Source organism: Botryllus schlosseri, chromosome 16 (assembly GCF_051294905.1).
Source record: "Botryllus schlosseri isolate E-star chromosome 16, Bs_hap1, whole genome shotgun sequence".
In the NCBI taxonomy this organism is placed as follows: Eukaryota; Metazoa; Chordata; class Ascidiacea; order Stolidobranchia; family Styelidae; genus Botryllus; species Botryllus schlosseri.
The window spans coordinates 7751416-7772084 of record NC_137251.1 but is presented as its reverse complement, the minus strand read 5'-3'; the positions used below and the strand labels follow the sequence as shown (position 1 = coordinate 7772084).

Here is a 20669-nt window from a genome sequence, read left to right as displayed (position 1 = left end):
TTATGACAAAACACAACGATACTCCCGATAATTACACCAACGTAACCGAGAGTCAAAACACCAAACATACGCACCGTGGCGGGGTCACGAAATAGCCAAACTCACTTTTATTTGGAGATGAAAACCGAAGAGAGGTCAAGTAAAGTGTTCGAAGCGATCGTAAGTGCCATCGAAACGAGCGGCAGACAAGAGACACCCACATATAAACACAGTTACAACCACGAATGAATGGATCATAGGCTCAGAGTGCCTATCTGAAAAGGCTTGCTCATTGCGTGAAGCACGCCATCGACGCAACGGGTAGGTGTACCATAGGGCTGTTCAAAAATAACTTTTTTTTTTCGATTCAAGCCGGTCACCTCTTAAATCGTCAGGTTGCAGTAGAAAACCTTGCTCACCAAATCTCACTCGATTCCAACCAGTAACGGCCTCCGCAGACCCAATTAAATTTTTTAATTTATTATGGAAAATTAAAAAAAAAAAATTTCCAAATTTTTCTGCCAACCCCATGAAATTGTTGAGCTGTCTTCAAAGACGTTGCAAAACAAATTTGAGTCAATTCCGACCAGCAGAAGCGGAGTTATGTGAGTTTTTCGATGATAATCCTCGGATTATCCTTGATCGGTGATAATCCGCGATTTATCAACGAAAAACTTACATAACTCCGCTTCTACTGGTCGGAATTGACACTGTACCAGAATCCACAACGGGCACGCTCGTAAAATAATCATAAGTCCGAAAGTACACATCGCCGACAGCCCAAGCTATTCTAGTGCGGGTAATTGCAATCGCTGCAACAAATCAAGTGGCGTCATGATAATAAAAACTGTAGCCCGACTCTGGCCGTGTGTATTCTGGCAATTGAGGTCATTTACACATTCTCGACCCCTTCAAGCTCTCGATAAACCAGAAGTAAACTGTCAATTTGCCTGCAATAGACGAGCGCTGGATAACATCAATCTCGTATCGTGGTCTGTTTTAGACACAGGTTCGAGATACCGCTGCCCGATAACAACATATAACCGAGGCCTTATAGACAAAACCTAGAGAAGCAATTCGCCAAGACGCGAAAGCTAGACGGCGCAATGCGATTGTTGTTAGTTACTCAGGCCAAAACCCTTCCACTGGGCAGTTGGCCTTCTTCTGACTCATAAACATCTCACATATTCGCGCGACTAACTCGGCATGTAATTAATGAATTAATCATGACTAACTCAACAACGCGACGCAGGCTGGAACTGCTTCAGACATAGGAAGTAATCGCACATTACGTTGGACATTTAGAACATATGCAAGATATCAATCTCAAATAATCAGCACACAGCAAGAGGACAAAGGCGCCATGAAAGTCGAAATCTGCATATGCATTGGGGCATGCTCGCCAAGCTTCAGAAACGACATTTTCGATGGCGGCGGTAACAGCAAAAATACGTCACCGTCACACAAGTTTACCCCAGAAAGGCACTACTTGAATTGCAGCAGTTGTAAGATGAATATATTTAACATACCATTCGGGCTGATCTCCCCAGAAGCAGCAACCCCTTCCGCATAGTCACCATTCACATGCTCGCTTTCCGGTCCATCGCCATTCATGTCCATCTAAGATACAAGATATTGAATTTAGCAACTATCGGCAACAACGACAGGTTTGCTGCGCGGTTGCAAAGTTTTTGATGTTCACAATTACATTACTATGTGCAATGCGCATCGATCGAAACAATTAGGAATTAACTATCGCATTTGGTGCAGTATGCCGTAGGCATGTTAGATTAGAAAATGTCAAATCCACGTTCAATTGGGTTACCAGTGAATTCGGAACATCGTGAATTCGGCACTTCGTAAATTTGGCACTAGACATGTAATAACTATTATTATTTTTATGAAAGCGATGCATCCGTATCGTATCAATAAATTCGGAGATAATGTCTCAATGAATATGACCTAGAATATACGGCACCAATTAAATTCGGCACTGGGTACTTGTCATGTATATAATAGTGTAATCGGTTCAAGGGTTAATTTAGGGTCAGGGGCACCAAGTGCCGACTTCACTGATAACCGTTCAATTCATTCAAATATATTACCACACGCGATCATCATCGATAAATGCAGAGTTGGTAGCCTACTGAGTGATTGTATTGTGATTTCGTGCATCAATTAGGTAATTATCGAATAAGTTCAAATCGTGACCTACTACGAAATATGCACAAACCATCTCAGATTCTCAGGTATTGTGTATACAGCCAAATACTGGTAAGAGCGGTAACTGGTAACCACAAAGTCGAAATTACCCCTATTTAAATAAACTTCTGCAACAGCTGTAAAAAATACATTGGTTGAGACTTGAGAGTACGAATTCCGCCACGGAACAGGGAGCCTATGCAATGCCCAATGCATTACAGTTCTCAAGTGGTCAAAAGACCAACAAAACATTTTAATGCTCACAACCACAACATTTAGAGCTAAATTGGGTCACAGGTGACATTGCATAAGGCAGCAACAGTATAACTAAGAAAACATGGAATATTATTATCTCAAAATCTGCCAGCCACTAGAAATAGCATGGTTGGAAGTAAGCTGTTTCTGGAATGCACCAATTCCAGGAAAACATCTGCCTGGGGAAAGGCCTCTGTCAATCACACTCACACCTAGCTATCTAAGCAAGCTAATACCCACAAAAAACACTAACAACTCAACACTGTCATATACACATTAGCTACACTGCTCATTGTACCATTTAAAAGTTTTCATAAGAAAATTATAATAACGACTCCACACTCCTACGATGGTATGATGGTACCACTACAATGTTTTCAACATGATTAACATCACGACTGAATCTACAAGAAAGGCATCAATAATCGGATTCAATCTGTTACGCGGCAAAATCATGTTCAAGAAATAAAATCTTGTGTACGAAAGATACCAAATCGTGTGATGTGTTCATTTTTGTTGACGGTTCTAAGATTACCGACATCATTATCAAGGCACTGGGCCGTTTACAAAATAAACCCGTGTTATTTAATGCACTTGTTCGAAACGTAAGAATTATTTATCGCTCCGATATGTACTATACAGCATTAATAGCATGGTTATTGTAGCAATGAGCAAAAAACAGGGTTGATGAGAGCCTTATTGCTTGGATTTAACCTAAAGATTTGTGTATCGATTGAACAATTCCACTCAAGCAGTAATGGTGTAACATCCTGAGTCAGTCAAGTGTAATAAATAATTTTGATAATCCAACGGTTTTAACTTAATCCCTTATCCTCTTCAAATACGTGCTCTTTAGGCTAGCACTCAAATCATGGACATCATGCCTCATTTCCTCAGTAACCAGTTGTCCTGATGTCCTGTACTGTACTATGTATTTCCTTTTATTCATTATATTTATGTGATTCTGAAATAAACTATCTCTCTCTTTTTCATGGAGCTAACAAGTTTCACAATTGGTGGCCACTCTAGTACAGCGCCAACTGTCCATTTCCTTAGCTGAGAGCGATACCAAATCATCCCAAATAATTTAAAATGCAACAACAGAGACAAAAGGTCGTCAAGTGCAGATCTTGTGTTGTGCTGATACATGGATTGGGAGGTTTTTAGCAAGATCATGACATTGATTATTGCAAAATTTCAGACAGATCATGATCGGAGCTTTGGTATAGTATCCGACAGCAGCTAGATAGCAGTACAGATCAGCCAATTCACCTGATCTGGATCGAGCATCCATATCTTCCCCTCTGACAAATAGCAATATCTGGAGAACCATTGAGTGGGTGCTGCTTGTCCACAAGATAATTGATGTGCTGGGACTCCACGGATATCTGAAAGTATACACATATCCTAAGAATGATAGCCGGTTTCAAAACAGAAGATACAAGTTGAAAATCATCACTGTTGCAGTACAGAAGGCTACTGCAGAAAAATCTACCAAATTACAACGGATTAGCCTAATGTCTGATAGTGGAATCAAATCTTTTTCAAGATTATATTATTAACCACCTTAACATAGGCTACTGGTACTTCAAATTTGGCGAGTGGTAAAATGGTTTATTAGGTGCAATCCAAACAATATATTCGACATTAACAAAATACATTACAAAATACATTACTGACAGCAAGGACTGATAGAAAAGTTACTTCTGGGACTAGGACCACAGATCTCAATGAGGGAGAAAGAGCTTATTTGATGCCTGTATCAAATAATTAATTCTCTACTCTTTAGGATCACCAGATTCACCAGATGTTAGCATATATTGTTTTGTCTGATGCATTCAACCATATTTTTTTAAACCAATCATTGAGATTCTGATCTGTACTTTCTACACTTGACAATTGCTAAATCAGCAGTTACTGTAAGGCTGGTGTTACCCATCCAGTGATATCAATATTCCATAACATTTCCTAAAGCTTGGATCAACAGAATTTACAACATGGACCTCGGCGAAAGCAGCACTCTGATTGATTGGAGTCAATAACATTCCTCACTTCATTATGAATTCCTTGACTGCTAATCCATGTATGATTCATGATGAATTCAAGTGCAGTCCACCACAGCAACAAAAATACAGTAGAATATCATTAACTGCAATTATCAATGTGACATTTTCTATCCAAGAGTCACAACCTTAATCAGCAGGCTTGCAGAGAGTTTTGAGATAAAGCTGAGCTCGTGCTGTGACTCAATTGAGTGAAGGTTACTGTAATAATCTTATGTATTATCATGCCCCTATGGAAATGAACTACTTTCAACAATACTCAAAACTGATCATTCATAATAATCTGCAGAATCGGATTTGATTCGTCAAGCCTTGATGGAAACATGTATGGAGCGGTGCATCAACTATTTTATGCTCTTAATGTAACATATTCCTCAGTGTCCGTTGCTAAAATGATAAACATTCATTTTTTCAGGTATCATTTGAAAAGATCTTCGATGCATGTTCGATATAAACAAACAAATTGACATCACTCTTCATAATCACTGTTTTACATAGCGTTAAATTAGCATTAAATCTTAATAGCAGTCAATATAACAGTGATAAAACACCGACACCTGACAATCACAACCATTTAACTGCACATTGTACAAAGACAGTGGTACTGTTCAGTAGGTGATATGAGGTTTTGGCAGATGAAACGCTAACTGACGTTTCATGGAGTGAAGTTTAGATCAATTGAAATCCATATGGTATCCTGTATTACAAGAGCACCGGTTATCCGAGAGCCCTGTTATTTGACATGTTAATTTCCTATTGGAGGTAGGCCTGTATTAAATATTTTCAATCCACACTAAAATGTGAGAGCATTTTTGTTTGTAGTTGATAGTTTTATCCTGGAAGGCTTTTTTCATTTCTCAACATAGTAATTATGAATTAGATATTTAAGTTTTCCGAGTGTAAAAATCGGATCTATGATAACAAATTTTGGCAACAGCTGATTCGTCATCTTAAACAATCTTCAAGTAGAAAAGAATCAGCAAGCGTATTTATTGCACTAAAAATATGCATTTATCTAATTTGATGGCTCATGCTGAATTTGAAACAAATTTCAACAAAACGATCAACATTTATTTTAGGAAGCTAACGAAGTATGTTAGAAAGTACTTATATATACCTACTATGCTGTGACAGTCAACAGCTCTGGTATTCTATAAAATAATTCCAGCATTTCAGATACTGAATTAGTATCATATGCATGATATAACCACTTCACCAAGTGCCAAATGGAAGTTTATATCCAAATAACATTCGCTACAGGAAAATTTAAGATTGTCTGCATGATAACAATGTCCATGGAGTTTATAAATCCATATAAATATCTACGACGACACATTCTCATGTGATTGCGGTATAGGTTATTAGGTTATGGTAGGGTGAACTTGTGAATTGAAAAAAAAAAGTAGGCTATTTCTGTAAAACCATAATTAAGTCAAAATGAGAGACGGACAGACAGATACATATTTTATTGCTGCGTCAAAAGTAATCATGTTCGACTAAGGATGGCAATACAGTAACTTCAAGAATTCAAATACTTCAAGTCTGGAAAAGACAACGCTTTTTCTTATATGCTGACAAATTATGTTAGTTGGAAGAAAATTCTTTTAAGTGACAAAGATATCGCACAGCAAAGTCAGACTCATGCCCATGAATAATTCATGGCATATCCTGTCTGAATATAGGCTGCTTCATACAGTGCATGACTAAATGCAGAAATCTTCGTATGAATGAACGCATCATTGATGAGGAATGTATCACATACTACAATACTAGCAACAATCATAACAACTTGCATCTTTCAATAACCAGTATATGGAAATGCCGGTGAAGCAAGGATTCGTCAGACGTAGCTGGTACCTCAGAAAATTGCACAGGAGGAAAGAAAAAAGGCATGCAGTTTGTTTCCATCAACACCAACGTGGTGCTTTGACAACTGGAGACATGAAGGAGCCAAGGTGATTAAGTCAGCACTGCCACGATTTTCCCCTCTACGTTATCCCACAGAACCAAGCGACTAGCAGGGAAGCCGAAGATACCAGTTTTACAACTAAGTCTTTGGTCCGACCCGATTGGGGTTCAAACCTACCATTCGGGAAGATGATGCTCTATGGCCTCTACCATTACACGATTTCGTCACTCAAAAAACTCTGCATAATCAATTGAAATTATTGGAACTAAGTAACCAGTATGATAAATATAATCACCTAGCGATCAATGGGCATATCCTATGCTAGCCTATTGATTGCACATTATCCATAACAAGGCTCACATTACATCAAGAATAAGATAGCACTAGCAGTATCCTGAAATAATTGGTTCAACTTACCGCATACTTGAAGCAATCCATGAATATCCATTTCACGTAAACGCTTCACAGCTACGTCTGATTCTTCACAGTCTCGTATATTTCATTAATAGGTGACTAACCCACATTAATATTACGTGGCAGCCAATGTTTTTTGATCATTTCCTTTGAAATATATAGATCTGAAATCACGCGGCTTTGGATGACAGCTCAGTCGATATCTGCAGGTGGCGGCAGTGTGATAAAATATGTATAATGTAGGTAACACAGTTAAAACACGATATAGCTGGTAAATATAAACCATGTTACAGTTGTACTATTGAACCATATAGATACACAAGGAAGCCTTATTAACAGGCTACGAACACCAGCAGTTAAGAATCGAATGGACTATATTAATTCACAATGCAGCACGCAAGTCCTACAAACCAAGTCGGGTGAAGTGACCCAAGAAATCTAGAAAGCATCTATGTTACATGGACGCGTAATTTCTGAAGTTGAATTACAACCATCCATCATACAGAAGTCATTCATTTGGAAATACTGGCAGACACCAAAACATACAGTTCCACGAATGTGCTGGGGTGCTTTCCTTTGAACAACTGTTAACAGGTGATCTTCCACACCACAATGGATACCAACAACTAACTGTCTGAACTTTGTCATAAATACTCCTAAAAAATTCAACTTGTTCAACAAACCCTACAATGAAATGTAATGTTTTCTACTTGCATGTGAAATATATCTTGAAGTCAGACGGTCATTGTGGCATTTTGAGGTTTCATTATTCGATGAAAATACAACTTGACACATCAGTAGGGCTGGGCAAAATCGAGTACCTGAGTGATTCGATTCTGCATCACGTAATATGCTTCTAGTCGAGTAATCGAGGATCAATCATTATGATGTGATAACATAATGTAATACGTCAAAGTTCAAATATGTACCGTTTATGCCACCACAAAGAATATAATGTCTGTTTTCCATCTCATAAATGATACTTTGGTATTTTTCGACCATACCGATTTCATTCCACTTGGTGACACTGTTGTGGGATAATCATGACTTATGAAATGTGCTTCGTCCACTAACCTTCGTAGCTTTGAACTATATGTTTCGTATGCTATCAAGGTTCAGGCTTCAACAGTAAAAACTAGTATCGAAGCTATAATTCCCGTTGATAAATTAACTTTAAGTCACAAGACACGTATAATTTGAGTACTAAAAAAAATCGCCTTTTACTACTCGATTCGAATCATTAAAATCAATACTCTATTCAGATTCGAGTACGCGAATCATTGTGCCCAGCCCTATACATTAGAAGCGATACATCCTGTCTTGGTCGTACTACTATTAGATGGATCTGCTGTGTTTGCATATACTTCATATGTTAGAGAGGAAAACCTGGAAAAACGAAACAGGTTTCAAATGTCTAGAGTAAAGACATGGTGGAATGTGTCAATGTGCCATGCCATACTTTCAGCAGTAGCCCAAAAAACTGACACACTCCTTACCATTTTTGCATGTCATAATGTGTATGAAACTGTTGTTGATATTTGCATTTACGTTGCATCTGGTTCTGCCCAGGTAAAATCTCTCAGATCCCCATAGGTAAATGCAAACTCGTCCACTCAACATTCGAAATATTTGATTTGCATAATTTCAAGATATCTGGTTTTGCCCACATGAAATCTCTCATACAGGAAAACGTGAACTCACGCGCTGAACATCCAAATTTAGGCTTATGGATGTACTTCACAACTCCACGACAATGTTAATGTATTTTATATGCTTACCATACTCAGCTCAGGAGAAACCAAATCAGTAACCATTTTCATCTGACAAAGTTCAGTGTTCAGTCACATTGAATAGAGAGTTGATAAGAGCGTCTGGCAACCAGACCAATATGTGTAGACCGAAACATTCCAACGTTATTCAAATTTTCATAGTTTAGGTTCGGAATCAGCATCAAGCAAAATGAACACAAACAATATCCAATAATTTGCACACACCTCTGTTTTCATGGTCGACATAGAAATATTTCCACTCAAAGCCTTGTAATTGCTAGTGAGTGAGCCATGTGCAATTGCTTACCAAGCTGGAGAAATGTATTGTACCTAAATTGGGTTTCACTTTATTGTTCAAGTCAGTAGGCTAGGCTCTAGGCAACCTGTCCACCACTGCATTCAATTTTTAGCAGGCTATTGGTGTTCTGTTCAAGATGCCTGGTTCAAGGGTATATAGACTTCAAGTGAATATTCATTATAAAGCAGTAGTTTCCATCTCCATCATACATAACCATGTTATGATGACGTTGAAAATCAATCTAATAACGAGCCTTTGCAGCCGTCGCCATCTGTAACTCAACAACACAAAACATAGACACCACACTCCACCACTGGCCATCCTAACTTGGTTGATACCAAGTTCCTACACTTGAAAAATCACATGCCTCACTGGTTGATATCAAGATTCACAGCTTGCGGATCACTGCAACACCATCTGATCAAGCAACAAAGCGAAACCTACGTTAGTTAATGTTACCACACAGTACAATTAGGAAAATATTATCCACAATGTAAACATTAGTGAATCCGATGTGACATCACATCACTGAGTGACGAACAGGATGAATCAAATTTTGATAACTTGCCCAATTGTATGACTGTACCGCTGTGCGTATAGTGGTAGCTGAAAGTTCTATAAAGAAACATACAGAACAAGACGTTGCAGGGGACGTGTGCGTCATACTGCACTAGTGATACAACCCCATGCAATGAATATCCAAATCTAGAATTACGATACATAAAGAAAGAAACCTTGTGCGAAGCAATATCGACTTGATTGACAAAAAATGATTACATCGTACTGTAGAATTATCGAAAACTACGTTGAAATGACAATTGCAACAGTGTGCAGACAAGCCGCGTGAAAACCCATGCCTCCCACGTACTCTAGCTAGATACCGAATTGTCGTAGCTCGCTCGTAGATCACTCACAGTCACTTCTAGCATCAAAACAAAAGAGAAAAGAAGTCGTGGTCCACTAATTTCAATCTCCATGGTGTTAAGAGTACAAGCCAGAAATTTCCACCCCAGACTCTCAACATTACCACAGACGGCTAATCACTATAATAACATATTCATTATTATCGTGGGGAACTGTAAAATTCCACTTCCAACCCCAAGAAGCAGATGACAAAACTCAGAGGAAGATTAAATCTAAGCCTAAATCATACGTTGTAAATTGATATGCCTAATGCCCAAATTATAGCTGAACTTTGCACACTCTACAGCAGGGGTGTCAAACTCAATTTCGGTCGTGGGCTGGATTCAAACCTTTTTGGTCGCATTGGGGCTGGACCAGTCAAATCATTATAAAATAGCACCTCTATATCCACATTCTTGTTTTTCATTTGAATGCCTTTTTATCAAGAACATGTAAATGTATAGTAGTATGCTTTATTAGATCAGATCACGAGGCTCTATCTAGCAACACCTGTACTCGCAAACAACAGAATTACGAAGTACAATGATTGATCAATTGAATACAGTTATAGACCCCCGATACAGTGGATCAAACGACAATATACGTGGGAATACTTCTATTCATGCTTGTTTCTGTGCATATACTTCTACATCAGCGGTTCTCAACCGCGTCACACTAGTGTACCAATTGGACTGCTCAGCAATGTTCCCTCTAATTTTTCACGAGTCTGCGCGCACTCACCAGATCACTACGCGGCGCATTGGACAACAGTAGGCCTACGTAACGACTAAAACAGGTCATCACTTTGATTGGACTGCCGAATAGACGATTCTCACCGCTTTAGCGCCCCTTTTGGACGGTTGGCCGTAGTGATTTCGCCTCCATAAGGCTAGCATTATCAGCAGAGGAAATCTCATTATTTTCCCCTTCTGGCGACGCTTTACTGCGAGCGTATGAGTTCTTAGTTATTGCTACACCTCATATGACTGATTTCATATCATTGCTAGCGAAATCAGGCCCCTATTTCTTCATTAGTTGTTTGTGAATCCTTATGCGTTAAACTGTATTTTGCCAAAATGCACTGATGCCAATGTTTATCTCCAATGTCACAAATGGCAGGAACATTTTAGTCAGTAATCGAACCGAGAGTATGGAACTAGTATATTCTGAGTTGTTGACGGGTTTACCCACGTTCAGTTTTGCTGGCGTAGACAGGATTGCCAGTGAATCGAGGGGCAGTGGAAATAATAAAGACAAAGGATATAAATTATACGAGTACAAATGCTGCCGCATATTCTTATTTTCCAGGTGCAGATGTGCCATATTGACCAACCACAACGCCGTGGACCATATGGAACGATGGACATTATTTCAAGATCTGATGACGAACTGCCTAGAACTGTCAGTGACACCGAACCCATTTGCTGGATATGGAAGGGATCTTTCGGAGATCTTTCATTTTAACCGGGTTTCTACTTTGGTCTCCATGGTGTTTTCATGCACCAAACCCCTTACTTCCAGTTGTGCCCCGGATAGCTCTGCATAACAGGCCAGTTTCTAGCAAATGGCCAATACATTGTCAATAACTCGTCCATTGTCTACGTGCCTAATTCGTAAATATAAAATAACGCACAGAACTGTCGAAAGTTGATTATTTATTGAACAGATGGGAAATGAAAGGATTGCATGCTATGATAGAATATAGCAGTCAACCATGCCTCAAGACTTGTGTGTATCCTCCCTTCAGTGTGCTGGAGGATTTGTTAATATACGCATCGTCATTGAACCGTTATTTGCACCATAACGCGGAACCACCATAAAGCGAAAACGCACGGCGTTAAATAACGTAACCTTCTCCAAAACAGCCACCTGGACCTGCGCCTATGAAATAGGAAGCTCGATTCAGCTACGGCCAACCATATAGGCCAAGATGGCGGCGCCCGAGAGCAAAAATGAAAATCGTCCATTACCCGCTTTTCTCGTATTCGAGAGCAAATGTAGAAAACAAGGTCGACGTACAACAAAAATTAAGGAATCCAAATTCTGAGTGAGTGTGTATTAATCGGTCGTTCTAACATTTTTACTCGTTCAATACACACAATGTGCAATGCGATGCAATGAATAGATACAAGGATGTCGAAACGATCAGTTACGGTCTCTCAATCTGGCATCTATACCAGTCATCCTCATCAGTCGATGTTCGACCTTCCTCGCTCCTTTCATCCTCCCCTCCTTGGATTGGTCCTTGGTAGAATGATGGAAGGGGGATCTCAGATAAATCTCCGACGCTTCGGAATTCGCTACTGTCATGAATCAAACTGGGGCCTCCGCCGCCAATAGTGGTGATACGCTAATTCGTCCACGTAATCCGTATCGTAGCTAGGGCCCCAAGGGAGCCTGGTTTTCCATACAACAAGTCTCTGCTGGAAGAGATTCGGTGTCCTAAACATAGAAGATATGCGGAAACTAGAAATCGCCAAGTTTATGTATCAGTTCCACTGCGGTCATTGCCCTGAATATTTCAACGATTTCTTTACCTTGGAATCGAAAGCGCACAAGTACAACACACGCGCGTCCACGTCGTCCAAATATCATACGATCGACCGAAAAGATCATCGCTCTATCAAATATGCCAGACCTCACGTGTGGAACAGTATCCCGCCGGTCATCCGACAGTCGACGAGCATGTCCACATTCAAGTCGAAATACAAGCAATCACTACTAAAGAAATTTTAGTCCGTCCTCAAGAGTACCGGACCAAGACCTGACCTATTGATCTCGCCTTCCATGACATGTCATCCCATTTTTGTCGTTTGCTTTTTTCTAAACTATCTTCTTTTACTTTTCATTCAGTGTGCATGCCCCATCTTTACATCGCCTAGGCGAAGGTGGGAGTCCGATTCCATAGACTACTCCAAGTCGCTTCGACACTTTCCTATCTTTTCATTGTATCTCATTTTTGTGGTGTATTGAACTAATAAAAATTGCTAATAAACCAATGATGATGATGAATATGGTAGCATTTGGGACGGTGATAACTAAACAAGGTCCTCACTCGGACAATTGGACCGTGATGTTGAGGTGTGGACGAAAATGTTAACCTTTTTTCTAGTCACTCCCGTCATAACTGGATGCTGAACAGTGACATGACGCTGGTTGATGATCTTTTTCTGATCTTTTTTTAGTCATCATCTTCCCAAATCTTCGACATCTATGGTCATTTTTCCCCGTACCGATATTGTTTAGTGATTTCTGAGATGCCCACTTGGAGCACGGACCACTTTCGCTCTAGGCTGTTTGTAAGACACTGCTGATGCAGATCGGAGGGCGTGGAGGAGGCAACAGATATACCTCCAACTAGTCCAACACTTAGCAAGGGATCCTGGTCTCGAATCCGTGACTACGGCTGGGCAAAATCCAGTACCTGAATCACTCGATTCTGAATCACGGATTGTGCTTCGAGTCGAGTATTCGAGTACCACTTATTATGACGTCAAGACAGAATGTGATATGTCAAAGTTCAAATATGTACCTTTTATGTCACCACAAAGAATATAGTGCCTGTTTTTCATCACAATAAAGATACTTGGGTCTTGGGTGTTTTTCGACCATACCGATTTCATTGCACTTTGTGATAATGTTGTGGGATAACGATGACTTCGTAAATGTGCTCTTTCTATAGCAACGTTCTTAGCTTTTTACTATGTTTTGTATGCTGTGATACGGACAATCAAGGTTTCAAGGCTACCACAGTCGAAAATAGTATCCTAAATTTAATTCTCGTTGATAAATTAAATTTCAGTTGCGAGGAGCGTATATGATTTCAATACTCGAAAAAATAGCCTTTTACTACTCGACTCGAATCATTAATATTAATACTCAGATTCGAGTACTCCAATCATTGTGCCCAGCCCTATCCGTGACCCATTTGTGTTGCAGCGGTACAATGTACCACTACGTGTTATGGAGGTGCCGCGAACTATTTTCTCTTATGATAGGGTGCCGCGATGTCGAAAAGGTTGAGAGCCACTATCCTACATCATCACCATCATCATCATCATTTCATGAATTTTTTTATCAAATCAATGCACCACAAGATTACTTTTATTTGTTTTGGTCGTGATCTGACATTGGCCCCTCGTATATGCGTTGTCAACGGTAATCCCGGACGTTGTAATTTGGTTCAACATTTCGAAATCGCCATTCGGGCTACACTGGAGTACGACCACAATTGAAAAACGATTAAAAACAAATTAATGAGGAATCAAACAGTGTTTTCACATCCCTTTTTCTATGAATGCGAAAGTTGAGCTTGTCTATTAGATATTGTCAGATCAAGACTAGGCTCAATTGGCTTCGTTTTCTTATTTGGAAAATAACCAGGAATGCTGAAAATTGAGGTACATTTTCGATCAACATTTACTGTACCTTGTACAAGTACATGTACGTAGCCTAATGTAAGATCGTCATCATTATAAACAGGGTTGCCATACCGTCCTTATTTCTAAGATTTGTCCTTATTTTGAAGGGCCACGTCTTAGAAAACTCGACTGTCCTTATTTCTAAGAAATGTCCTTGTTTTCGTCTTGCGTCCTTATTTTGTGTTATTTTCAACCACTACAGAACTTCGATTGTTTTCATCTGGTATTCGTGATGCATAATATTCTAAAATTTTGCGTTGAGGTTTTATGACATCATAAATCAATGGAACTCCCGTGGTGTACACAAACCGCAGGATTTGACTTCTAACTGGTGAGGTAGCTAGGGCAGTGAGTGGCGGCATAGCATTTTGGTTGTACCAAGCTGTCGCAGCGGATGTCATTTTAGCAGTACCAGGTTCCTGCTGTTTAGTCTACAGCAGAATAAGCTGTGGGGAAGGCAGCATTTATTGCGTAGTGAAAAATGGAGCAGTGCAGTCGACATTTGTGTTAAAAAGTAGTAAAGCTATAAATCATCGATAAAATTATCTAAATTATATTGCACATATAGTTTTAGCTATTGACAAGGCCAAATCTGATTACTTAAAATTAGGGTTACCATATTTTGGAAATGTGAAAAGAGGAAAGAGGACACCTTTTCCAAATTTTTTGACTTGCAATACCGGAGAAAAATACTAAGAATATTATAATTTTTTTGCACTTCTTGGTCGGCTTACTAAATAAAAGGTCAACTTTCCGGCTCGAACCACGAATTACGCTTTTTCATCGCCGCGGCGTTACTTCAGTGCTGATTCACTGTATCTCAGTCAAACTTTGCCATATATTTACCCAAAATTCTCAAAAAAGGATATTTGGGATTCCCCCCATTACACTTTCAAAAAAGACGACAAATCCTCTTGAAAGATGACGTATGGTAAACCTATTAAAATGAGCAGGCGTAAAAACGTTTTTAGTGACGATTATGAGAGAGAATTCAAAGGTATTTAACGAAGCTTAAAGGGCGAGTGTTTCGCACATTGCAATTTCTGCAATTGTGACATTAACCTGGAGGCTATAGGAATAACCGCTATTTCAACTCAAATTGATAGACAAAACACAAGAAGTGTGTCATAATGATCAACTCTAGCCAGTCAATGAATATTTTTTTTCACAATTCGATCGGCACCAACGACCACAGACTACAAGGCAGCTGCTGCTGTGGGTACCTGGGCATTCCATACTGTCAAACTCCAGCAATCATTCCTCACCAACGATTGCTCATCGCAATTGTTTAAAGCAATATTCCTCTTTCCAACATCGCAAAGAAGTTTGCTTCGGCTAGGACCAAGACTACGAGCTTACTGGAGTTCTCGCCTCATACGCTCAAAAATTGATTTTGTCTAAACTTGGTGTAGGCTACGGCCTTTTTCCATCTTGGTTGACGCCTCTAATCACAACGAGGTGAAGAATTTTTCTTGATCAATCACCATATGGGGGCCCAAGACCAAGGTTTTTTGGAGGGGGTGACGAAGTGCCGTTTCAACCCCAAGAAAAGTTAAACCTAGACCTGAGCTGTCGTGAGATCCATGAAAGCCTTTTCTAATAACAAGGAGTTGCTGGAACAGATTGTTTCTGGCGGAAAGTATGGAATGTGATATGCCACGGCTCGTATAAATACAAAGTATGTACAAAAACGCTTTATAATGCTAATCTAATTTTTCGATTGTCCTTATTTTTGGGTCCATGTCGATGGCAACCCTGAATAAAGGTGTTTTAATTATAATTATATACCTATCAAATTGCTATCAAATTAATTTTGATATTGCTGGTATTCCATACCAACCAATAGCTGCCCTCTTTGACATATTGAATAGAAAACTGCAACATTTAAAAATACTTCTCGACTCACCTGAAATAGCTTCGCAATCTACCAATAAATCGTCAGATTATATTTTCATATGAACAAAATACACACATGTACAATGCGATAAGACATCATGCGATATAATGAACAGATAGGATACCGAACGACAAGATTGTGATATGATAAAAAGATAGGATGATGCCGAAACGACTTGCAGTAGTCTTTAAATCAGGACTAAGAGCATGTAAATAACAGGCATGCACAGCACACCGGATTTAAGGAAGGATAACATAAAAGGAAGCGACGAAAACGAATGCGGCATGCGTCGGTAGGCGAGGTCGATGTGTCAGATTGTTCGGTTCGATTCGGTTTATTAGGAAAGGGCGTAGTTTGTTTTGTCCTTGATGTTTTTGCGGCATATACACCGACTCATGATATTACCATGATTTATGATTTATTAGCAATTTTTATCAGTTCAATACACCACAAAAATTGCGATACAATTAAAAGATAGGCCCGGTAATCTTGTTGGCCGACTAGTATTGATATACCTTGGACCTACCTACAGACTGTTCCTTCCTATATCGATGGCTGTGCACACCGAGAAAAAACATGAGTGTACGATGCCTGCAACGCGACTGAACTTAACTTTTTGTGAGAGCTTGGGTTATTTGTCAGTACTGGGTATTAACTTACGCGAGGTGGCGCTGTGGTATTTTTTTAAATTGACTCCCAAATTCATATACGACTTCTCGCCGCCATAAACGGTACACGATTCTGAACACTTAGGAAACCGTCTTATATATGGATAAGTTGAACTCAGAAGAACGATCATGACCCCACACGTTCAGTATCCGACCGAATGATGCTTACCAGCTTTAAATCCTTATGGTATACAAACAAAAATGTGTTTCTGCGAACGTCTAGCTCACCCACAGACCAAGGTCAAGGATTATAGTACAGTATGTAGCTTTGCTCGATGTAGGCTGCACTGATTGGTCAGTGTTGGCTCTATTTTCATGATTTAAAATTCCGTATTCGATGTTTTGAATCAAGCATCTTTAAGCTGCGAAATATTTTGATGCTAAAGGTCGGCTATCTTATTGGTCTTTTCTAATTAATTACATTTTTTCTGCATGATTTTGAAAAAGATGGCTAAAACACTATTGTGCAGGATATTACATTGATTCAAATCTAAAATAAGGCCATGAATAATATGATATATAATATAAATGTAATATGGTTATTATTATATACATTTACTCCAGAATATTTAGATTACGAAATTGTTCATCCTGTCTAAATTCCTAACGCAGCCTGCTAATAAGTTTTATATTTGGGTAAAACCATGTGCGTCGTATAAATTGTGTAAATCGAAGAGCAACCACCTATGCAGTAACTGCAACGTGGGTCGATGGCCAAATCTTGCACGCTAAGGCACGCGTCGGTTGGATTATAAATTTGTTCAATTCAGCATATATATCAAAAATATCTCACACGATGCAGGAGCGGTCCAAGGATACGGAATAACTAGCGAATTTATTTCGCTTCGCTAACAAATCGATTTTGGATTTCGTGCTTGCTCACAATGTCGTCTCAGTTGACCGTGTCAATTCGTTATTATACTATTTGTCAGTAACTATATACTTCATAATTGTGTGGTTGTAAATATGAGTATTATTTTACTTGTAATGCAGCCTCATCGTTGAGTCAAACCTATAAACTGCCGATCGCCCATTTTACAATCATTATTGTTCTTCTAGATCAATTTTATGAGTATTGAGTATATGACTGTCTTGTGTACTTAATTACGTTTTCGTAATACTTGGAGAGAACTTGCCGATTTCTGGACAGTAGGCAGATAATCCTTTTTTCTAAACTTTGCCTTGCTACAGTAGCGCATGTGTCAGTAGTTTGCGTTGGGCTCCAAATTAAAAATATGGCAATACTAGATTATATAAAAATCCTAGCGACCTTACTAAAGTCTGAAGTAAATCCGAAGTAAACCAAGTAGGCTAGATTGTTTATAGAATCAGTTAAAAACACTGAAATGAGATAGATATGTCACGGAGCTAATCAGCCAGATGTACGTCACGTATCACAAGATCTCAACTGATAATAAGCCACCATCAGGATTATACTGTTTGTGCCTTCTGACCCATTGGGCTTGAAAAAGGGTTTACTGACTCAAGACATATATCTGATTAGGGAGTTTTCACTGTTGTTACGCGATAATCACTAATGATACAGTTTCGTTAAGATGTGTGTCCTTCATCAGTTCAGCACGCGTCTGCAAAATTTTCCCGTCGCTCGAAAGCAATCACTAACCGCCAGTAGGTCACGTAATCCATGGTACTAATAAATTTTCATGAGAGTCATATTCTGCCAAAGGCTATCGCACAGATATAGAACAATGACGTTCAGGCAATTTCTCATACACACCGAAAAAGTAGCCTAGGCCTAAGTATCTTGCGATGTTTGTTCAGTGCGGTTTCTATACTTGAACATCCACTTCGTGTGTAATTATTATGGATAAATTATTAGTTTCGCGGTTGGTCGATGGGTCGTCAACATATATGCTGGCCGTAAACAATGTCTCACGAAAATACATTGCTATATTTCCATGTGTTTCCAGAGTGTACGCAATAATGCACTGTCATAGCCACAACGCGCGTTGCAGATGCGATGAAGGGTACCGCTAAAATGGTGTTTATATGTATTCACTAGTTTATGTGCACATCAACATATTCAACACATAATTCAGTGAAATTGCGAGGTTTTTAGCTATCGCATTGGAAGAGCTAACATCTCCCCCACTTCAAGTAGCTTCTTCGTCAGAAGTCGTGGACATTTTCATCCGTTTCCTTGATAGCGAAACGGCGCGAAAATAGTAGTCAATATCAGCAAGTAGCGAGGTGTAAATAGCGTATTTTTAATCATTTGACAATATGAAACTCAGCTTTTCCGCCACTTTTTCATCGGAAGGGTTCATCAAATTACTATAGTGTTACGTAATTCCTGTTCAACGACACTAGAGTAAACGATTACCCGCAAGGCAGAAAACACATTACTAAAGTTTCACTAAAAAGAATGCGGCGATAGCATCATAGAAAATACTAGACGCCTAGTGAATTGACCTGCATCGACTACATACCTAGATCAAAAAAGTCACATTCTTCAAGGTCTAAATCTCTTTAATGCAAATATAGAAGTGGGGAAATTCTCTAGATTCCGGATACGTAGAATTCCGGAAGAGTGGACAAAGTCAAGCAGTCTACCGTACAGCACATACCTCCACTAGAAATATATAATGTTTACTACGTAGGTATTCAAATGCAAATAGGGTTTTCCGGAAGTGACTGAACGCCTATAATGACGCCACAATATCTACAAGGTGGTCACAATGCTTGGAGTTCTTCAAGGTTGTGGGCCCGCATACTGCGTACTATACAGTCTTTATACATACCACTACTACACCTTGAAGAATTTTTCTTGTTCATAATGTACTCGGTGTATTTCGGGTTCTGTTGGTACAACACATTTTACTTGATATGAAGTAAATAACTCTATCTATATAGCAACCGTTTACCAGGTCGTACGTGACAAGGGACAGTTTAATTGAAATCTCCTTGCAAGTCTCCGCAAGTGAAACTTCGCTTACGATATTTGATGTGGAAATAGTCGGCAGTTCAGCGTAACTACATCATCACGTGACCACTTTTGGGCTCCACGTGGACGTTCCCGCGTTCACCTATCTCCGCGCATCAGTTTCGCTATCACATAATCAAGATGGGAGATCTAGAATTACGCTGCTTATCGCACGAACGGACTTTTGCCGTCACAGTTAATCCGAGATTGCTCGAAGGGGTTTCGGAATATTTCCTAGGGACTCCTAGTTTCGCGACCATTCCGTGAGAATGATGGGTCGGATGGGATTGGAAATTTCCGTTGTCAGTAAGTCGGAAGTTTACATTCCAATTGTCAGGTGTTTTAAAACCTTGGAAATCCTAGTTTCAATTCGTACTGACCGCCTCGGCGATATCTGATGACCAGTACAACAGTTTTGAGCAATGCGAGTCACTGATTCGTTCCCCTTTAATGCCCTGCGATTCGAACCAAGTCTGTCTATCGAATCAACAGGGAATAACCGCATCGCAAGTACTTATTATTTTATCATTAGACATGCTAGTTTGGATTGAAAGTTCAGAACAACCATGTTAACTAACCTACGCGACCACGCGGATGCCCGGATATACAATGCAATTATTGAACATAGCACATATGTAGTGCAGACACGGGCATTCCAAGTACTATATTCGTATTTTATTTCAGTTTCCAAAATATATGTGCAAAAAATAGTGGTGTGATTTGATCCGGCAAAGGATGTTGGGGCCTGTTTCGAAACGGCTATGTACTAAATTATCTCTCATACATCTACGGTCATTGGTCATTTACATTAGAACCCCTATATGCAGTACAATGTTTCGTCACTATGGTTACTTTTCATTCAGTGCTGTTTACGTCGCGTAGGCCAGGTGGGCGCCTGATTTCAAAGACTACTCCAAGTCGCTTCGATACCTATCTATCTTTTCATT

The 20669-nt window shown here is 39.4% G+C and overlaps 1 protein-coding gene across 1 annotated transcript in view; it reads right to left on the bottom strand.

Moving 5' to 3' along the window:
* The window catches only part of LOC145459056 (uncharacterized), a 64680-nt gene extending 57558 nt beyond the window's left edge, over positions 1–7122 (bottom strand). The window contains exons 1-3 of the mRNA XM_080337636.1: positions 6826–7122; positions 3709–3824; positions 1509–1599 (exon numbers count right to left, since the gene is read on the bottom strand). Coding sequence (XP_080193762.1) covers positions 1509–1599; positions 3709–3824; positions 6826–6856 — 238 coding nt within the window. The 5' untranslated portion in view covers positions 6857–7122. The remainder of the gene's footprint in view (positions 1–1508; positions 1600–3708; positions 3825–6825) is intronic.
* Between the last annotated feature and the right edge of the window lie 13547 nt (positions 7123–20669).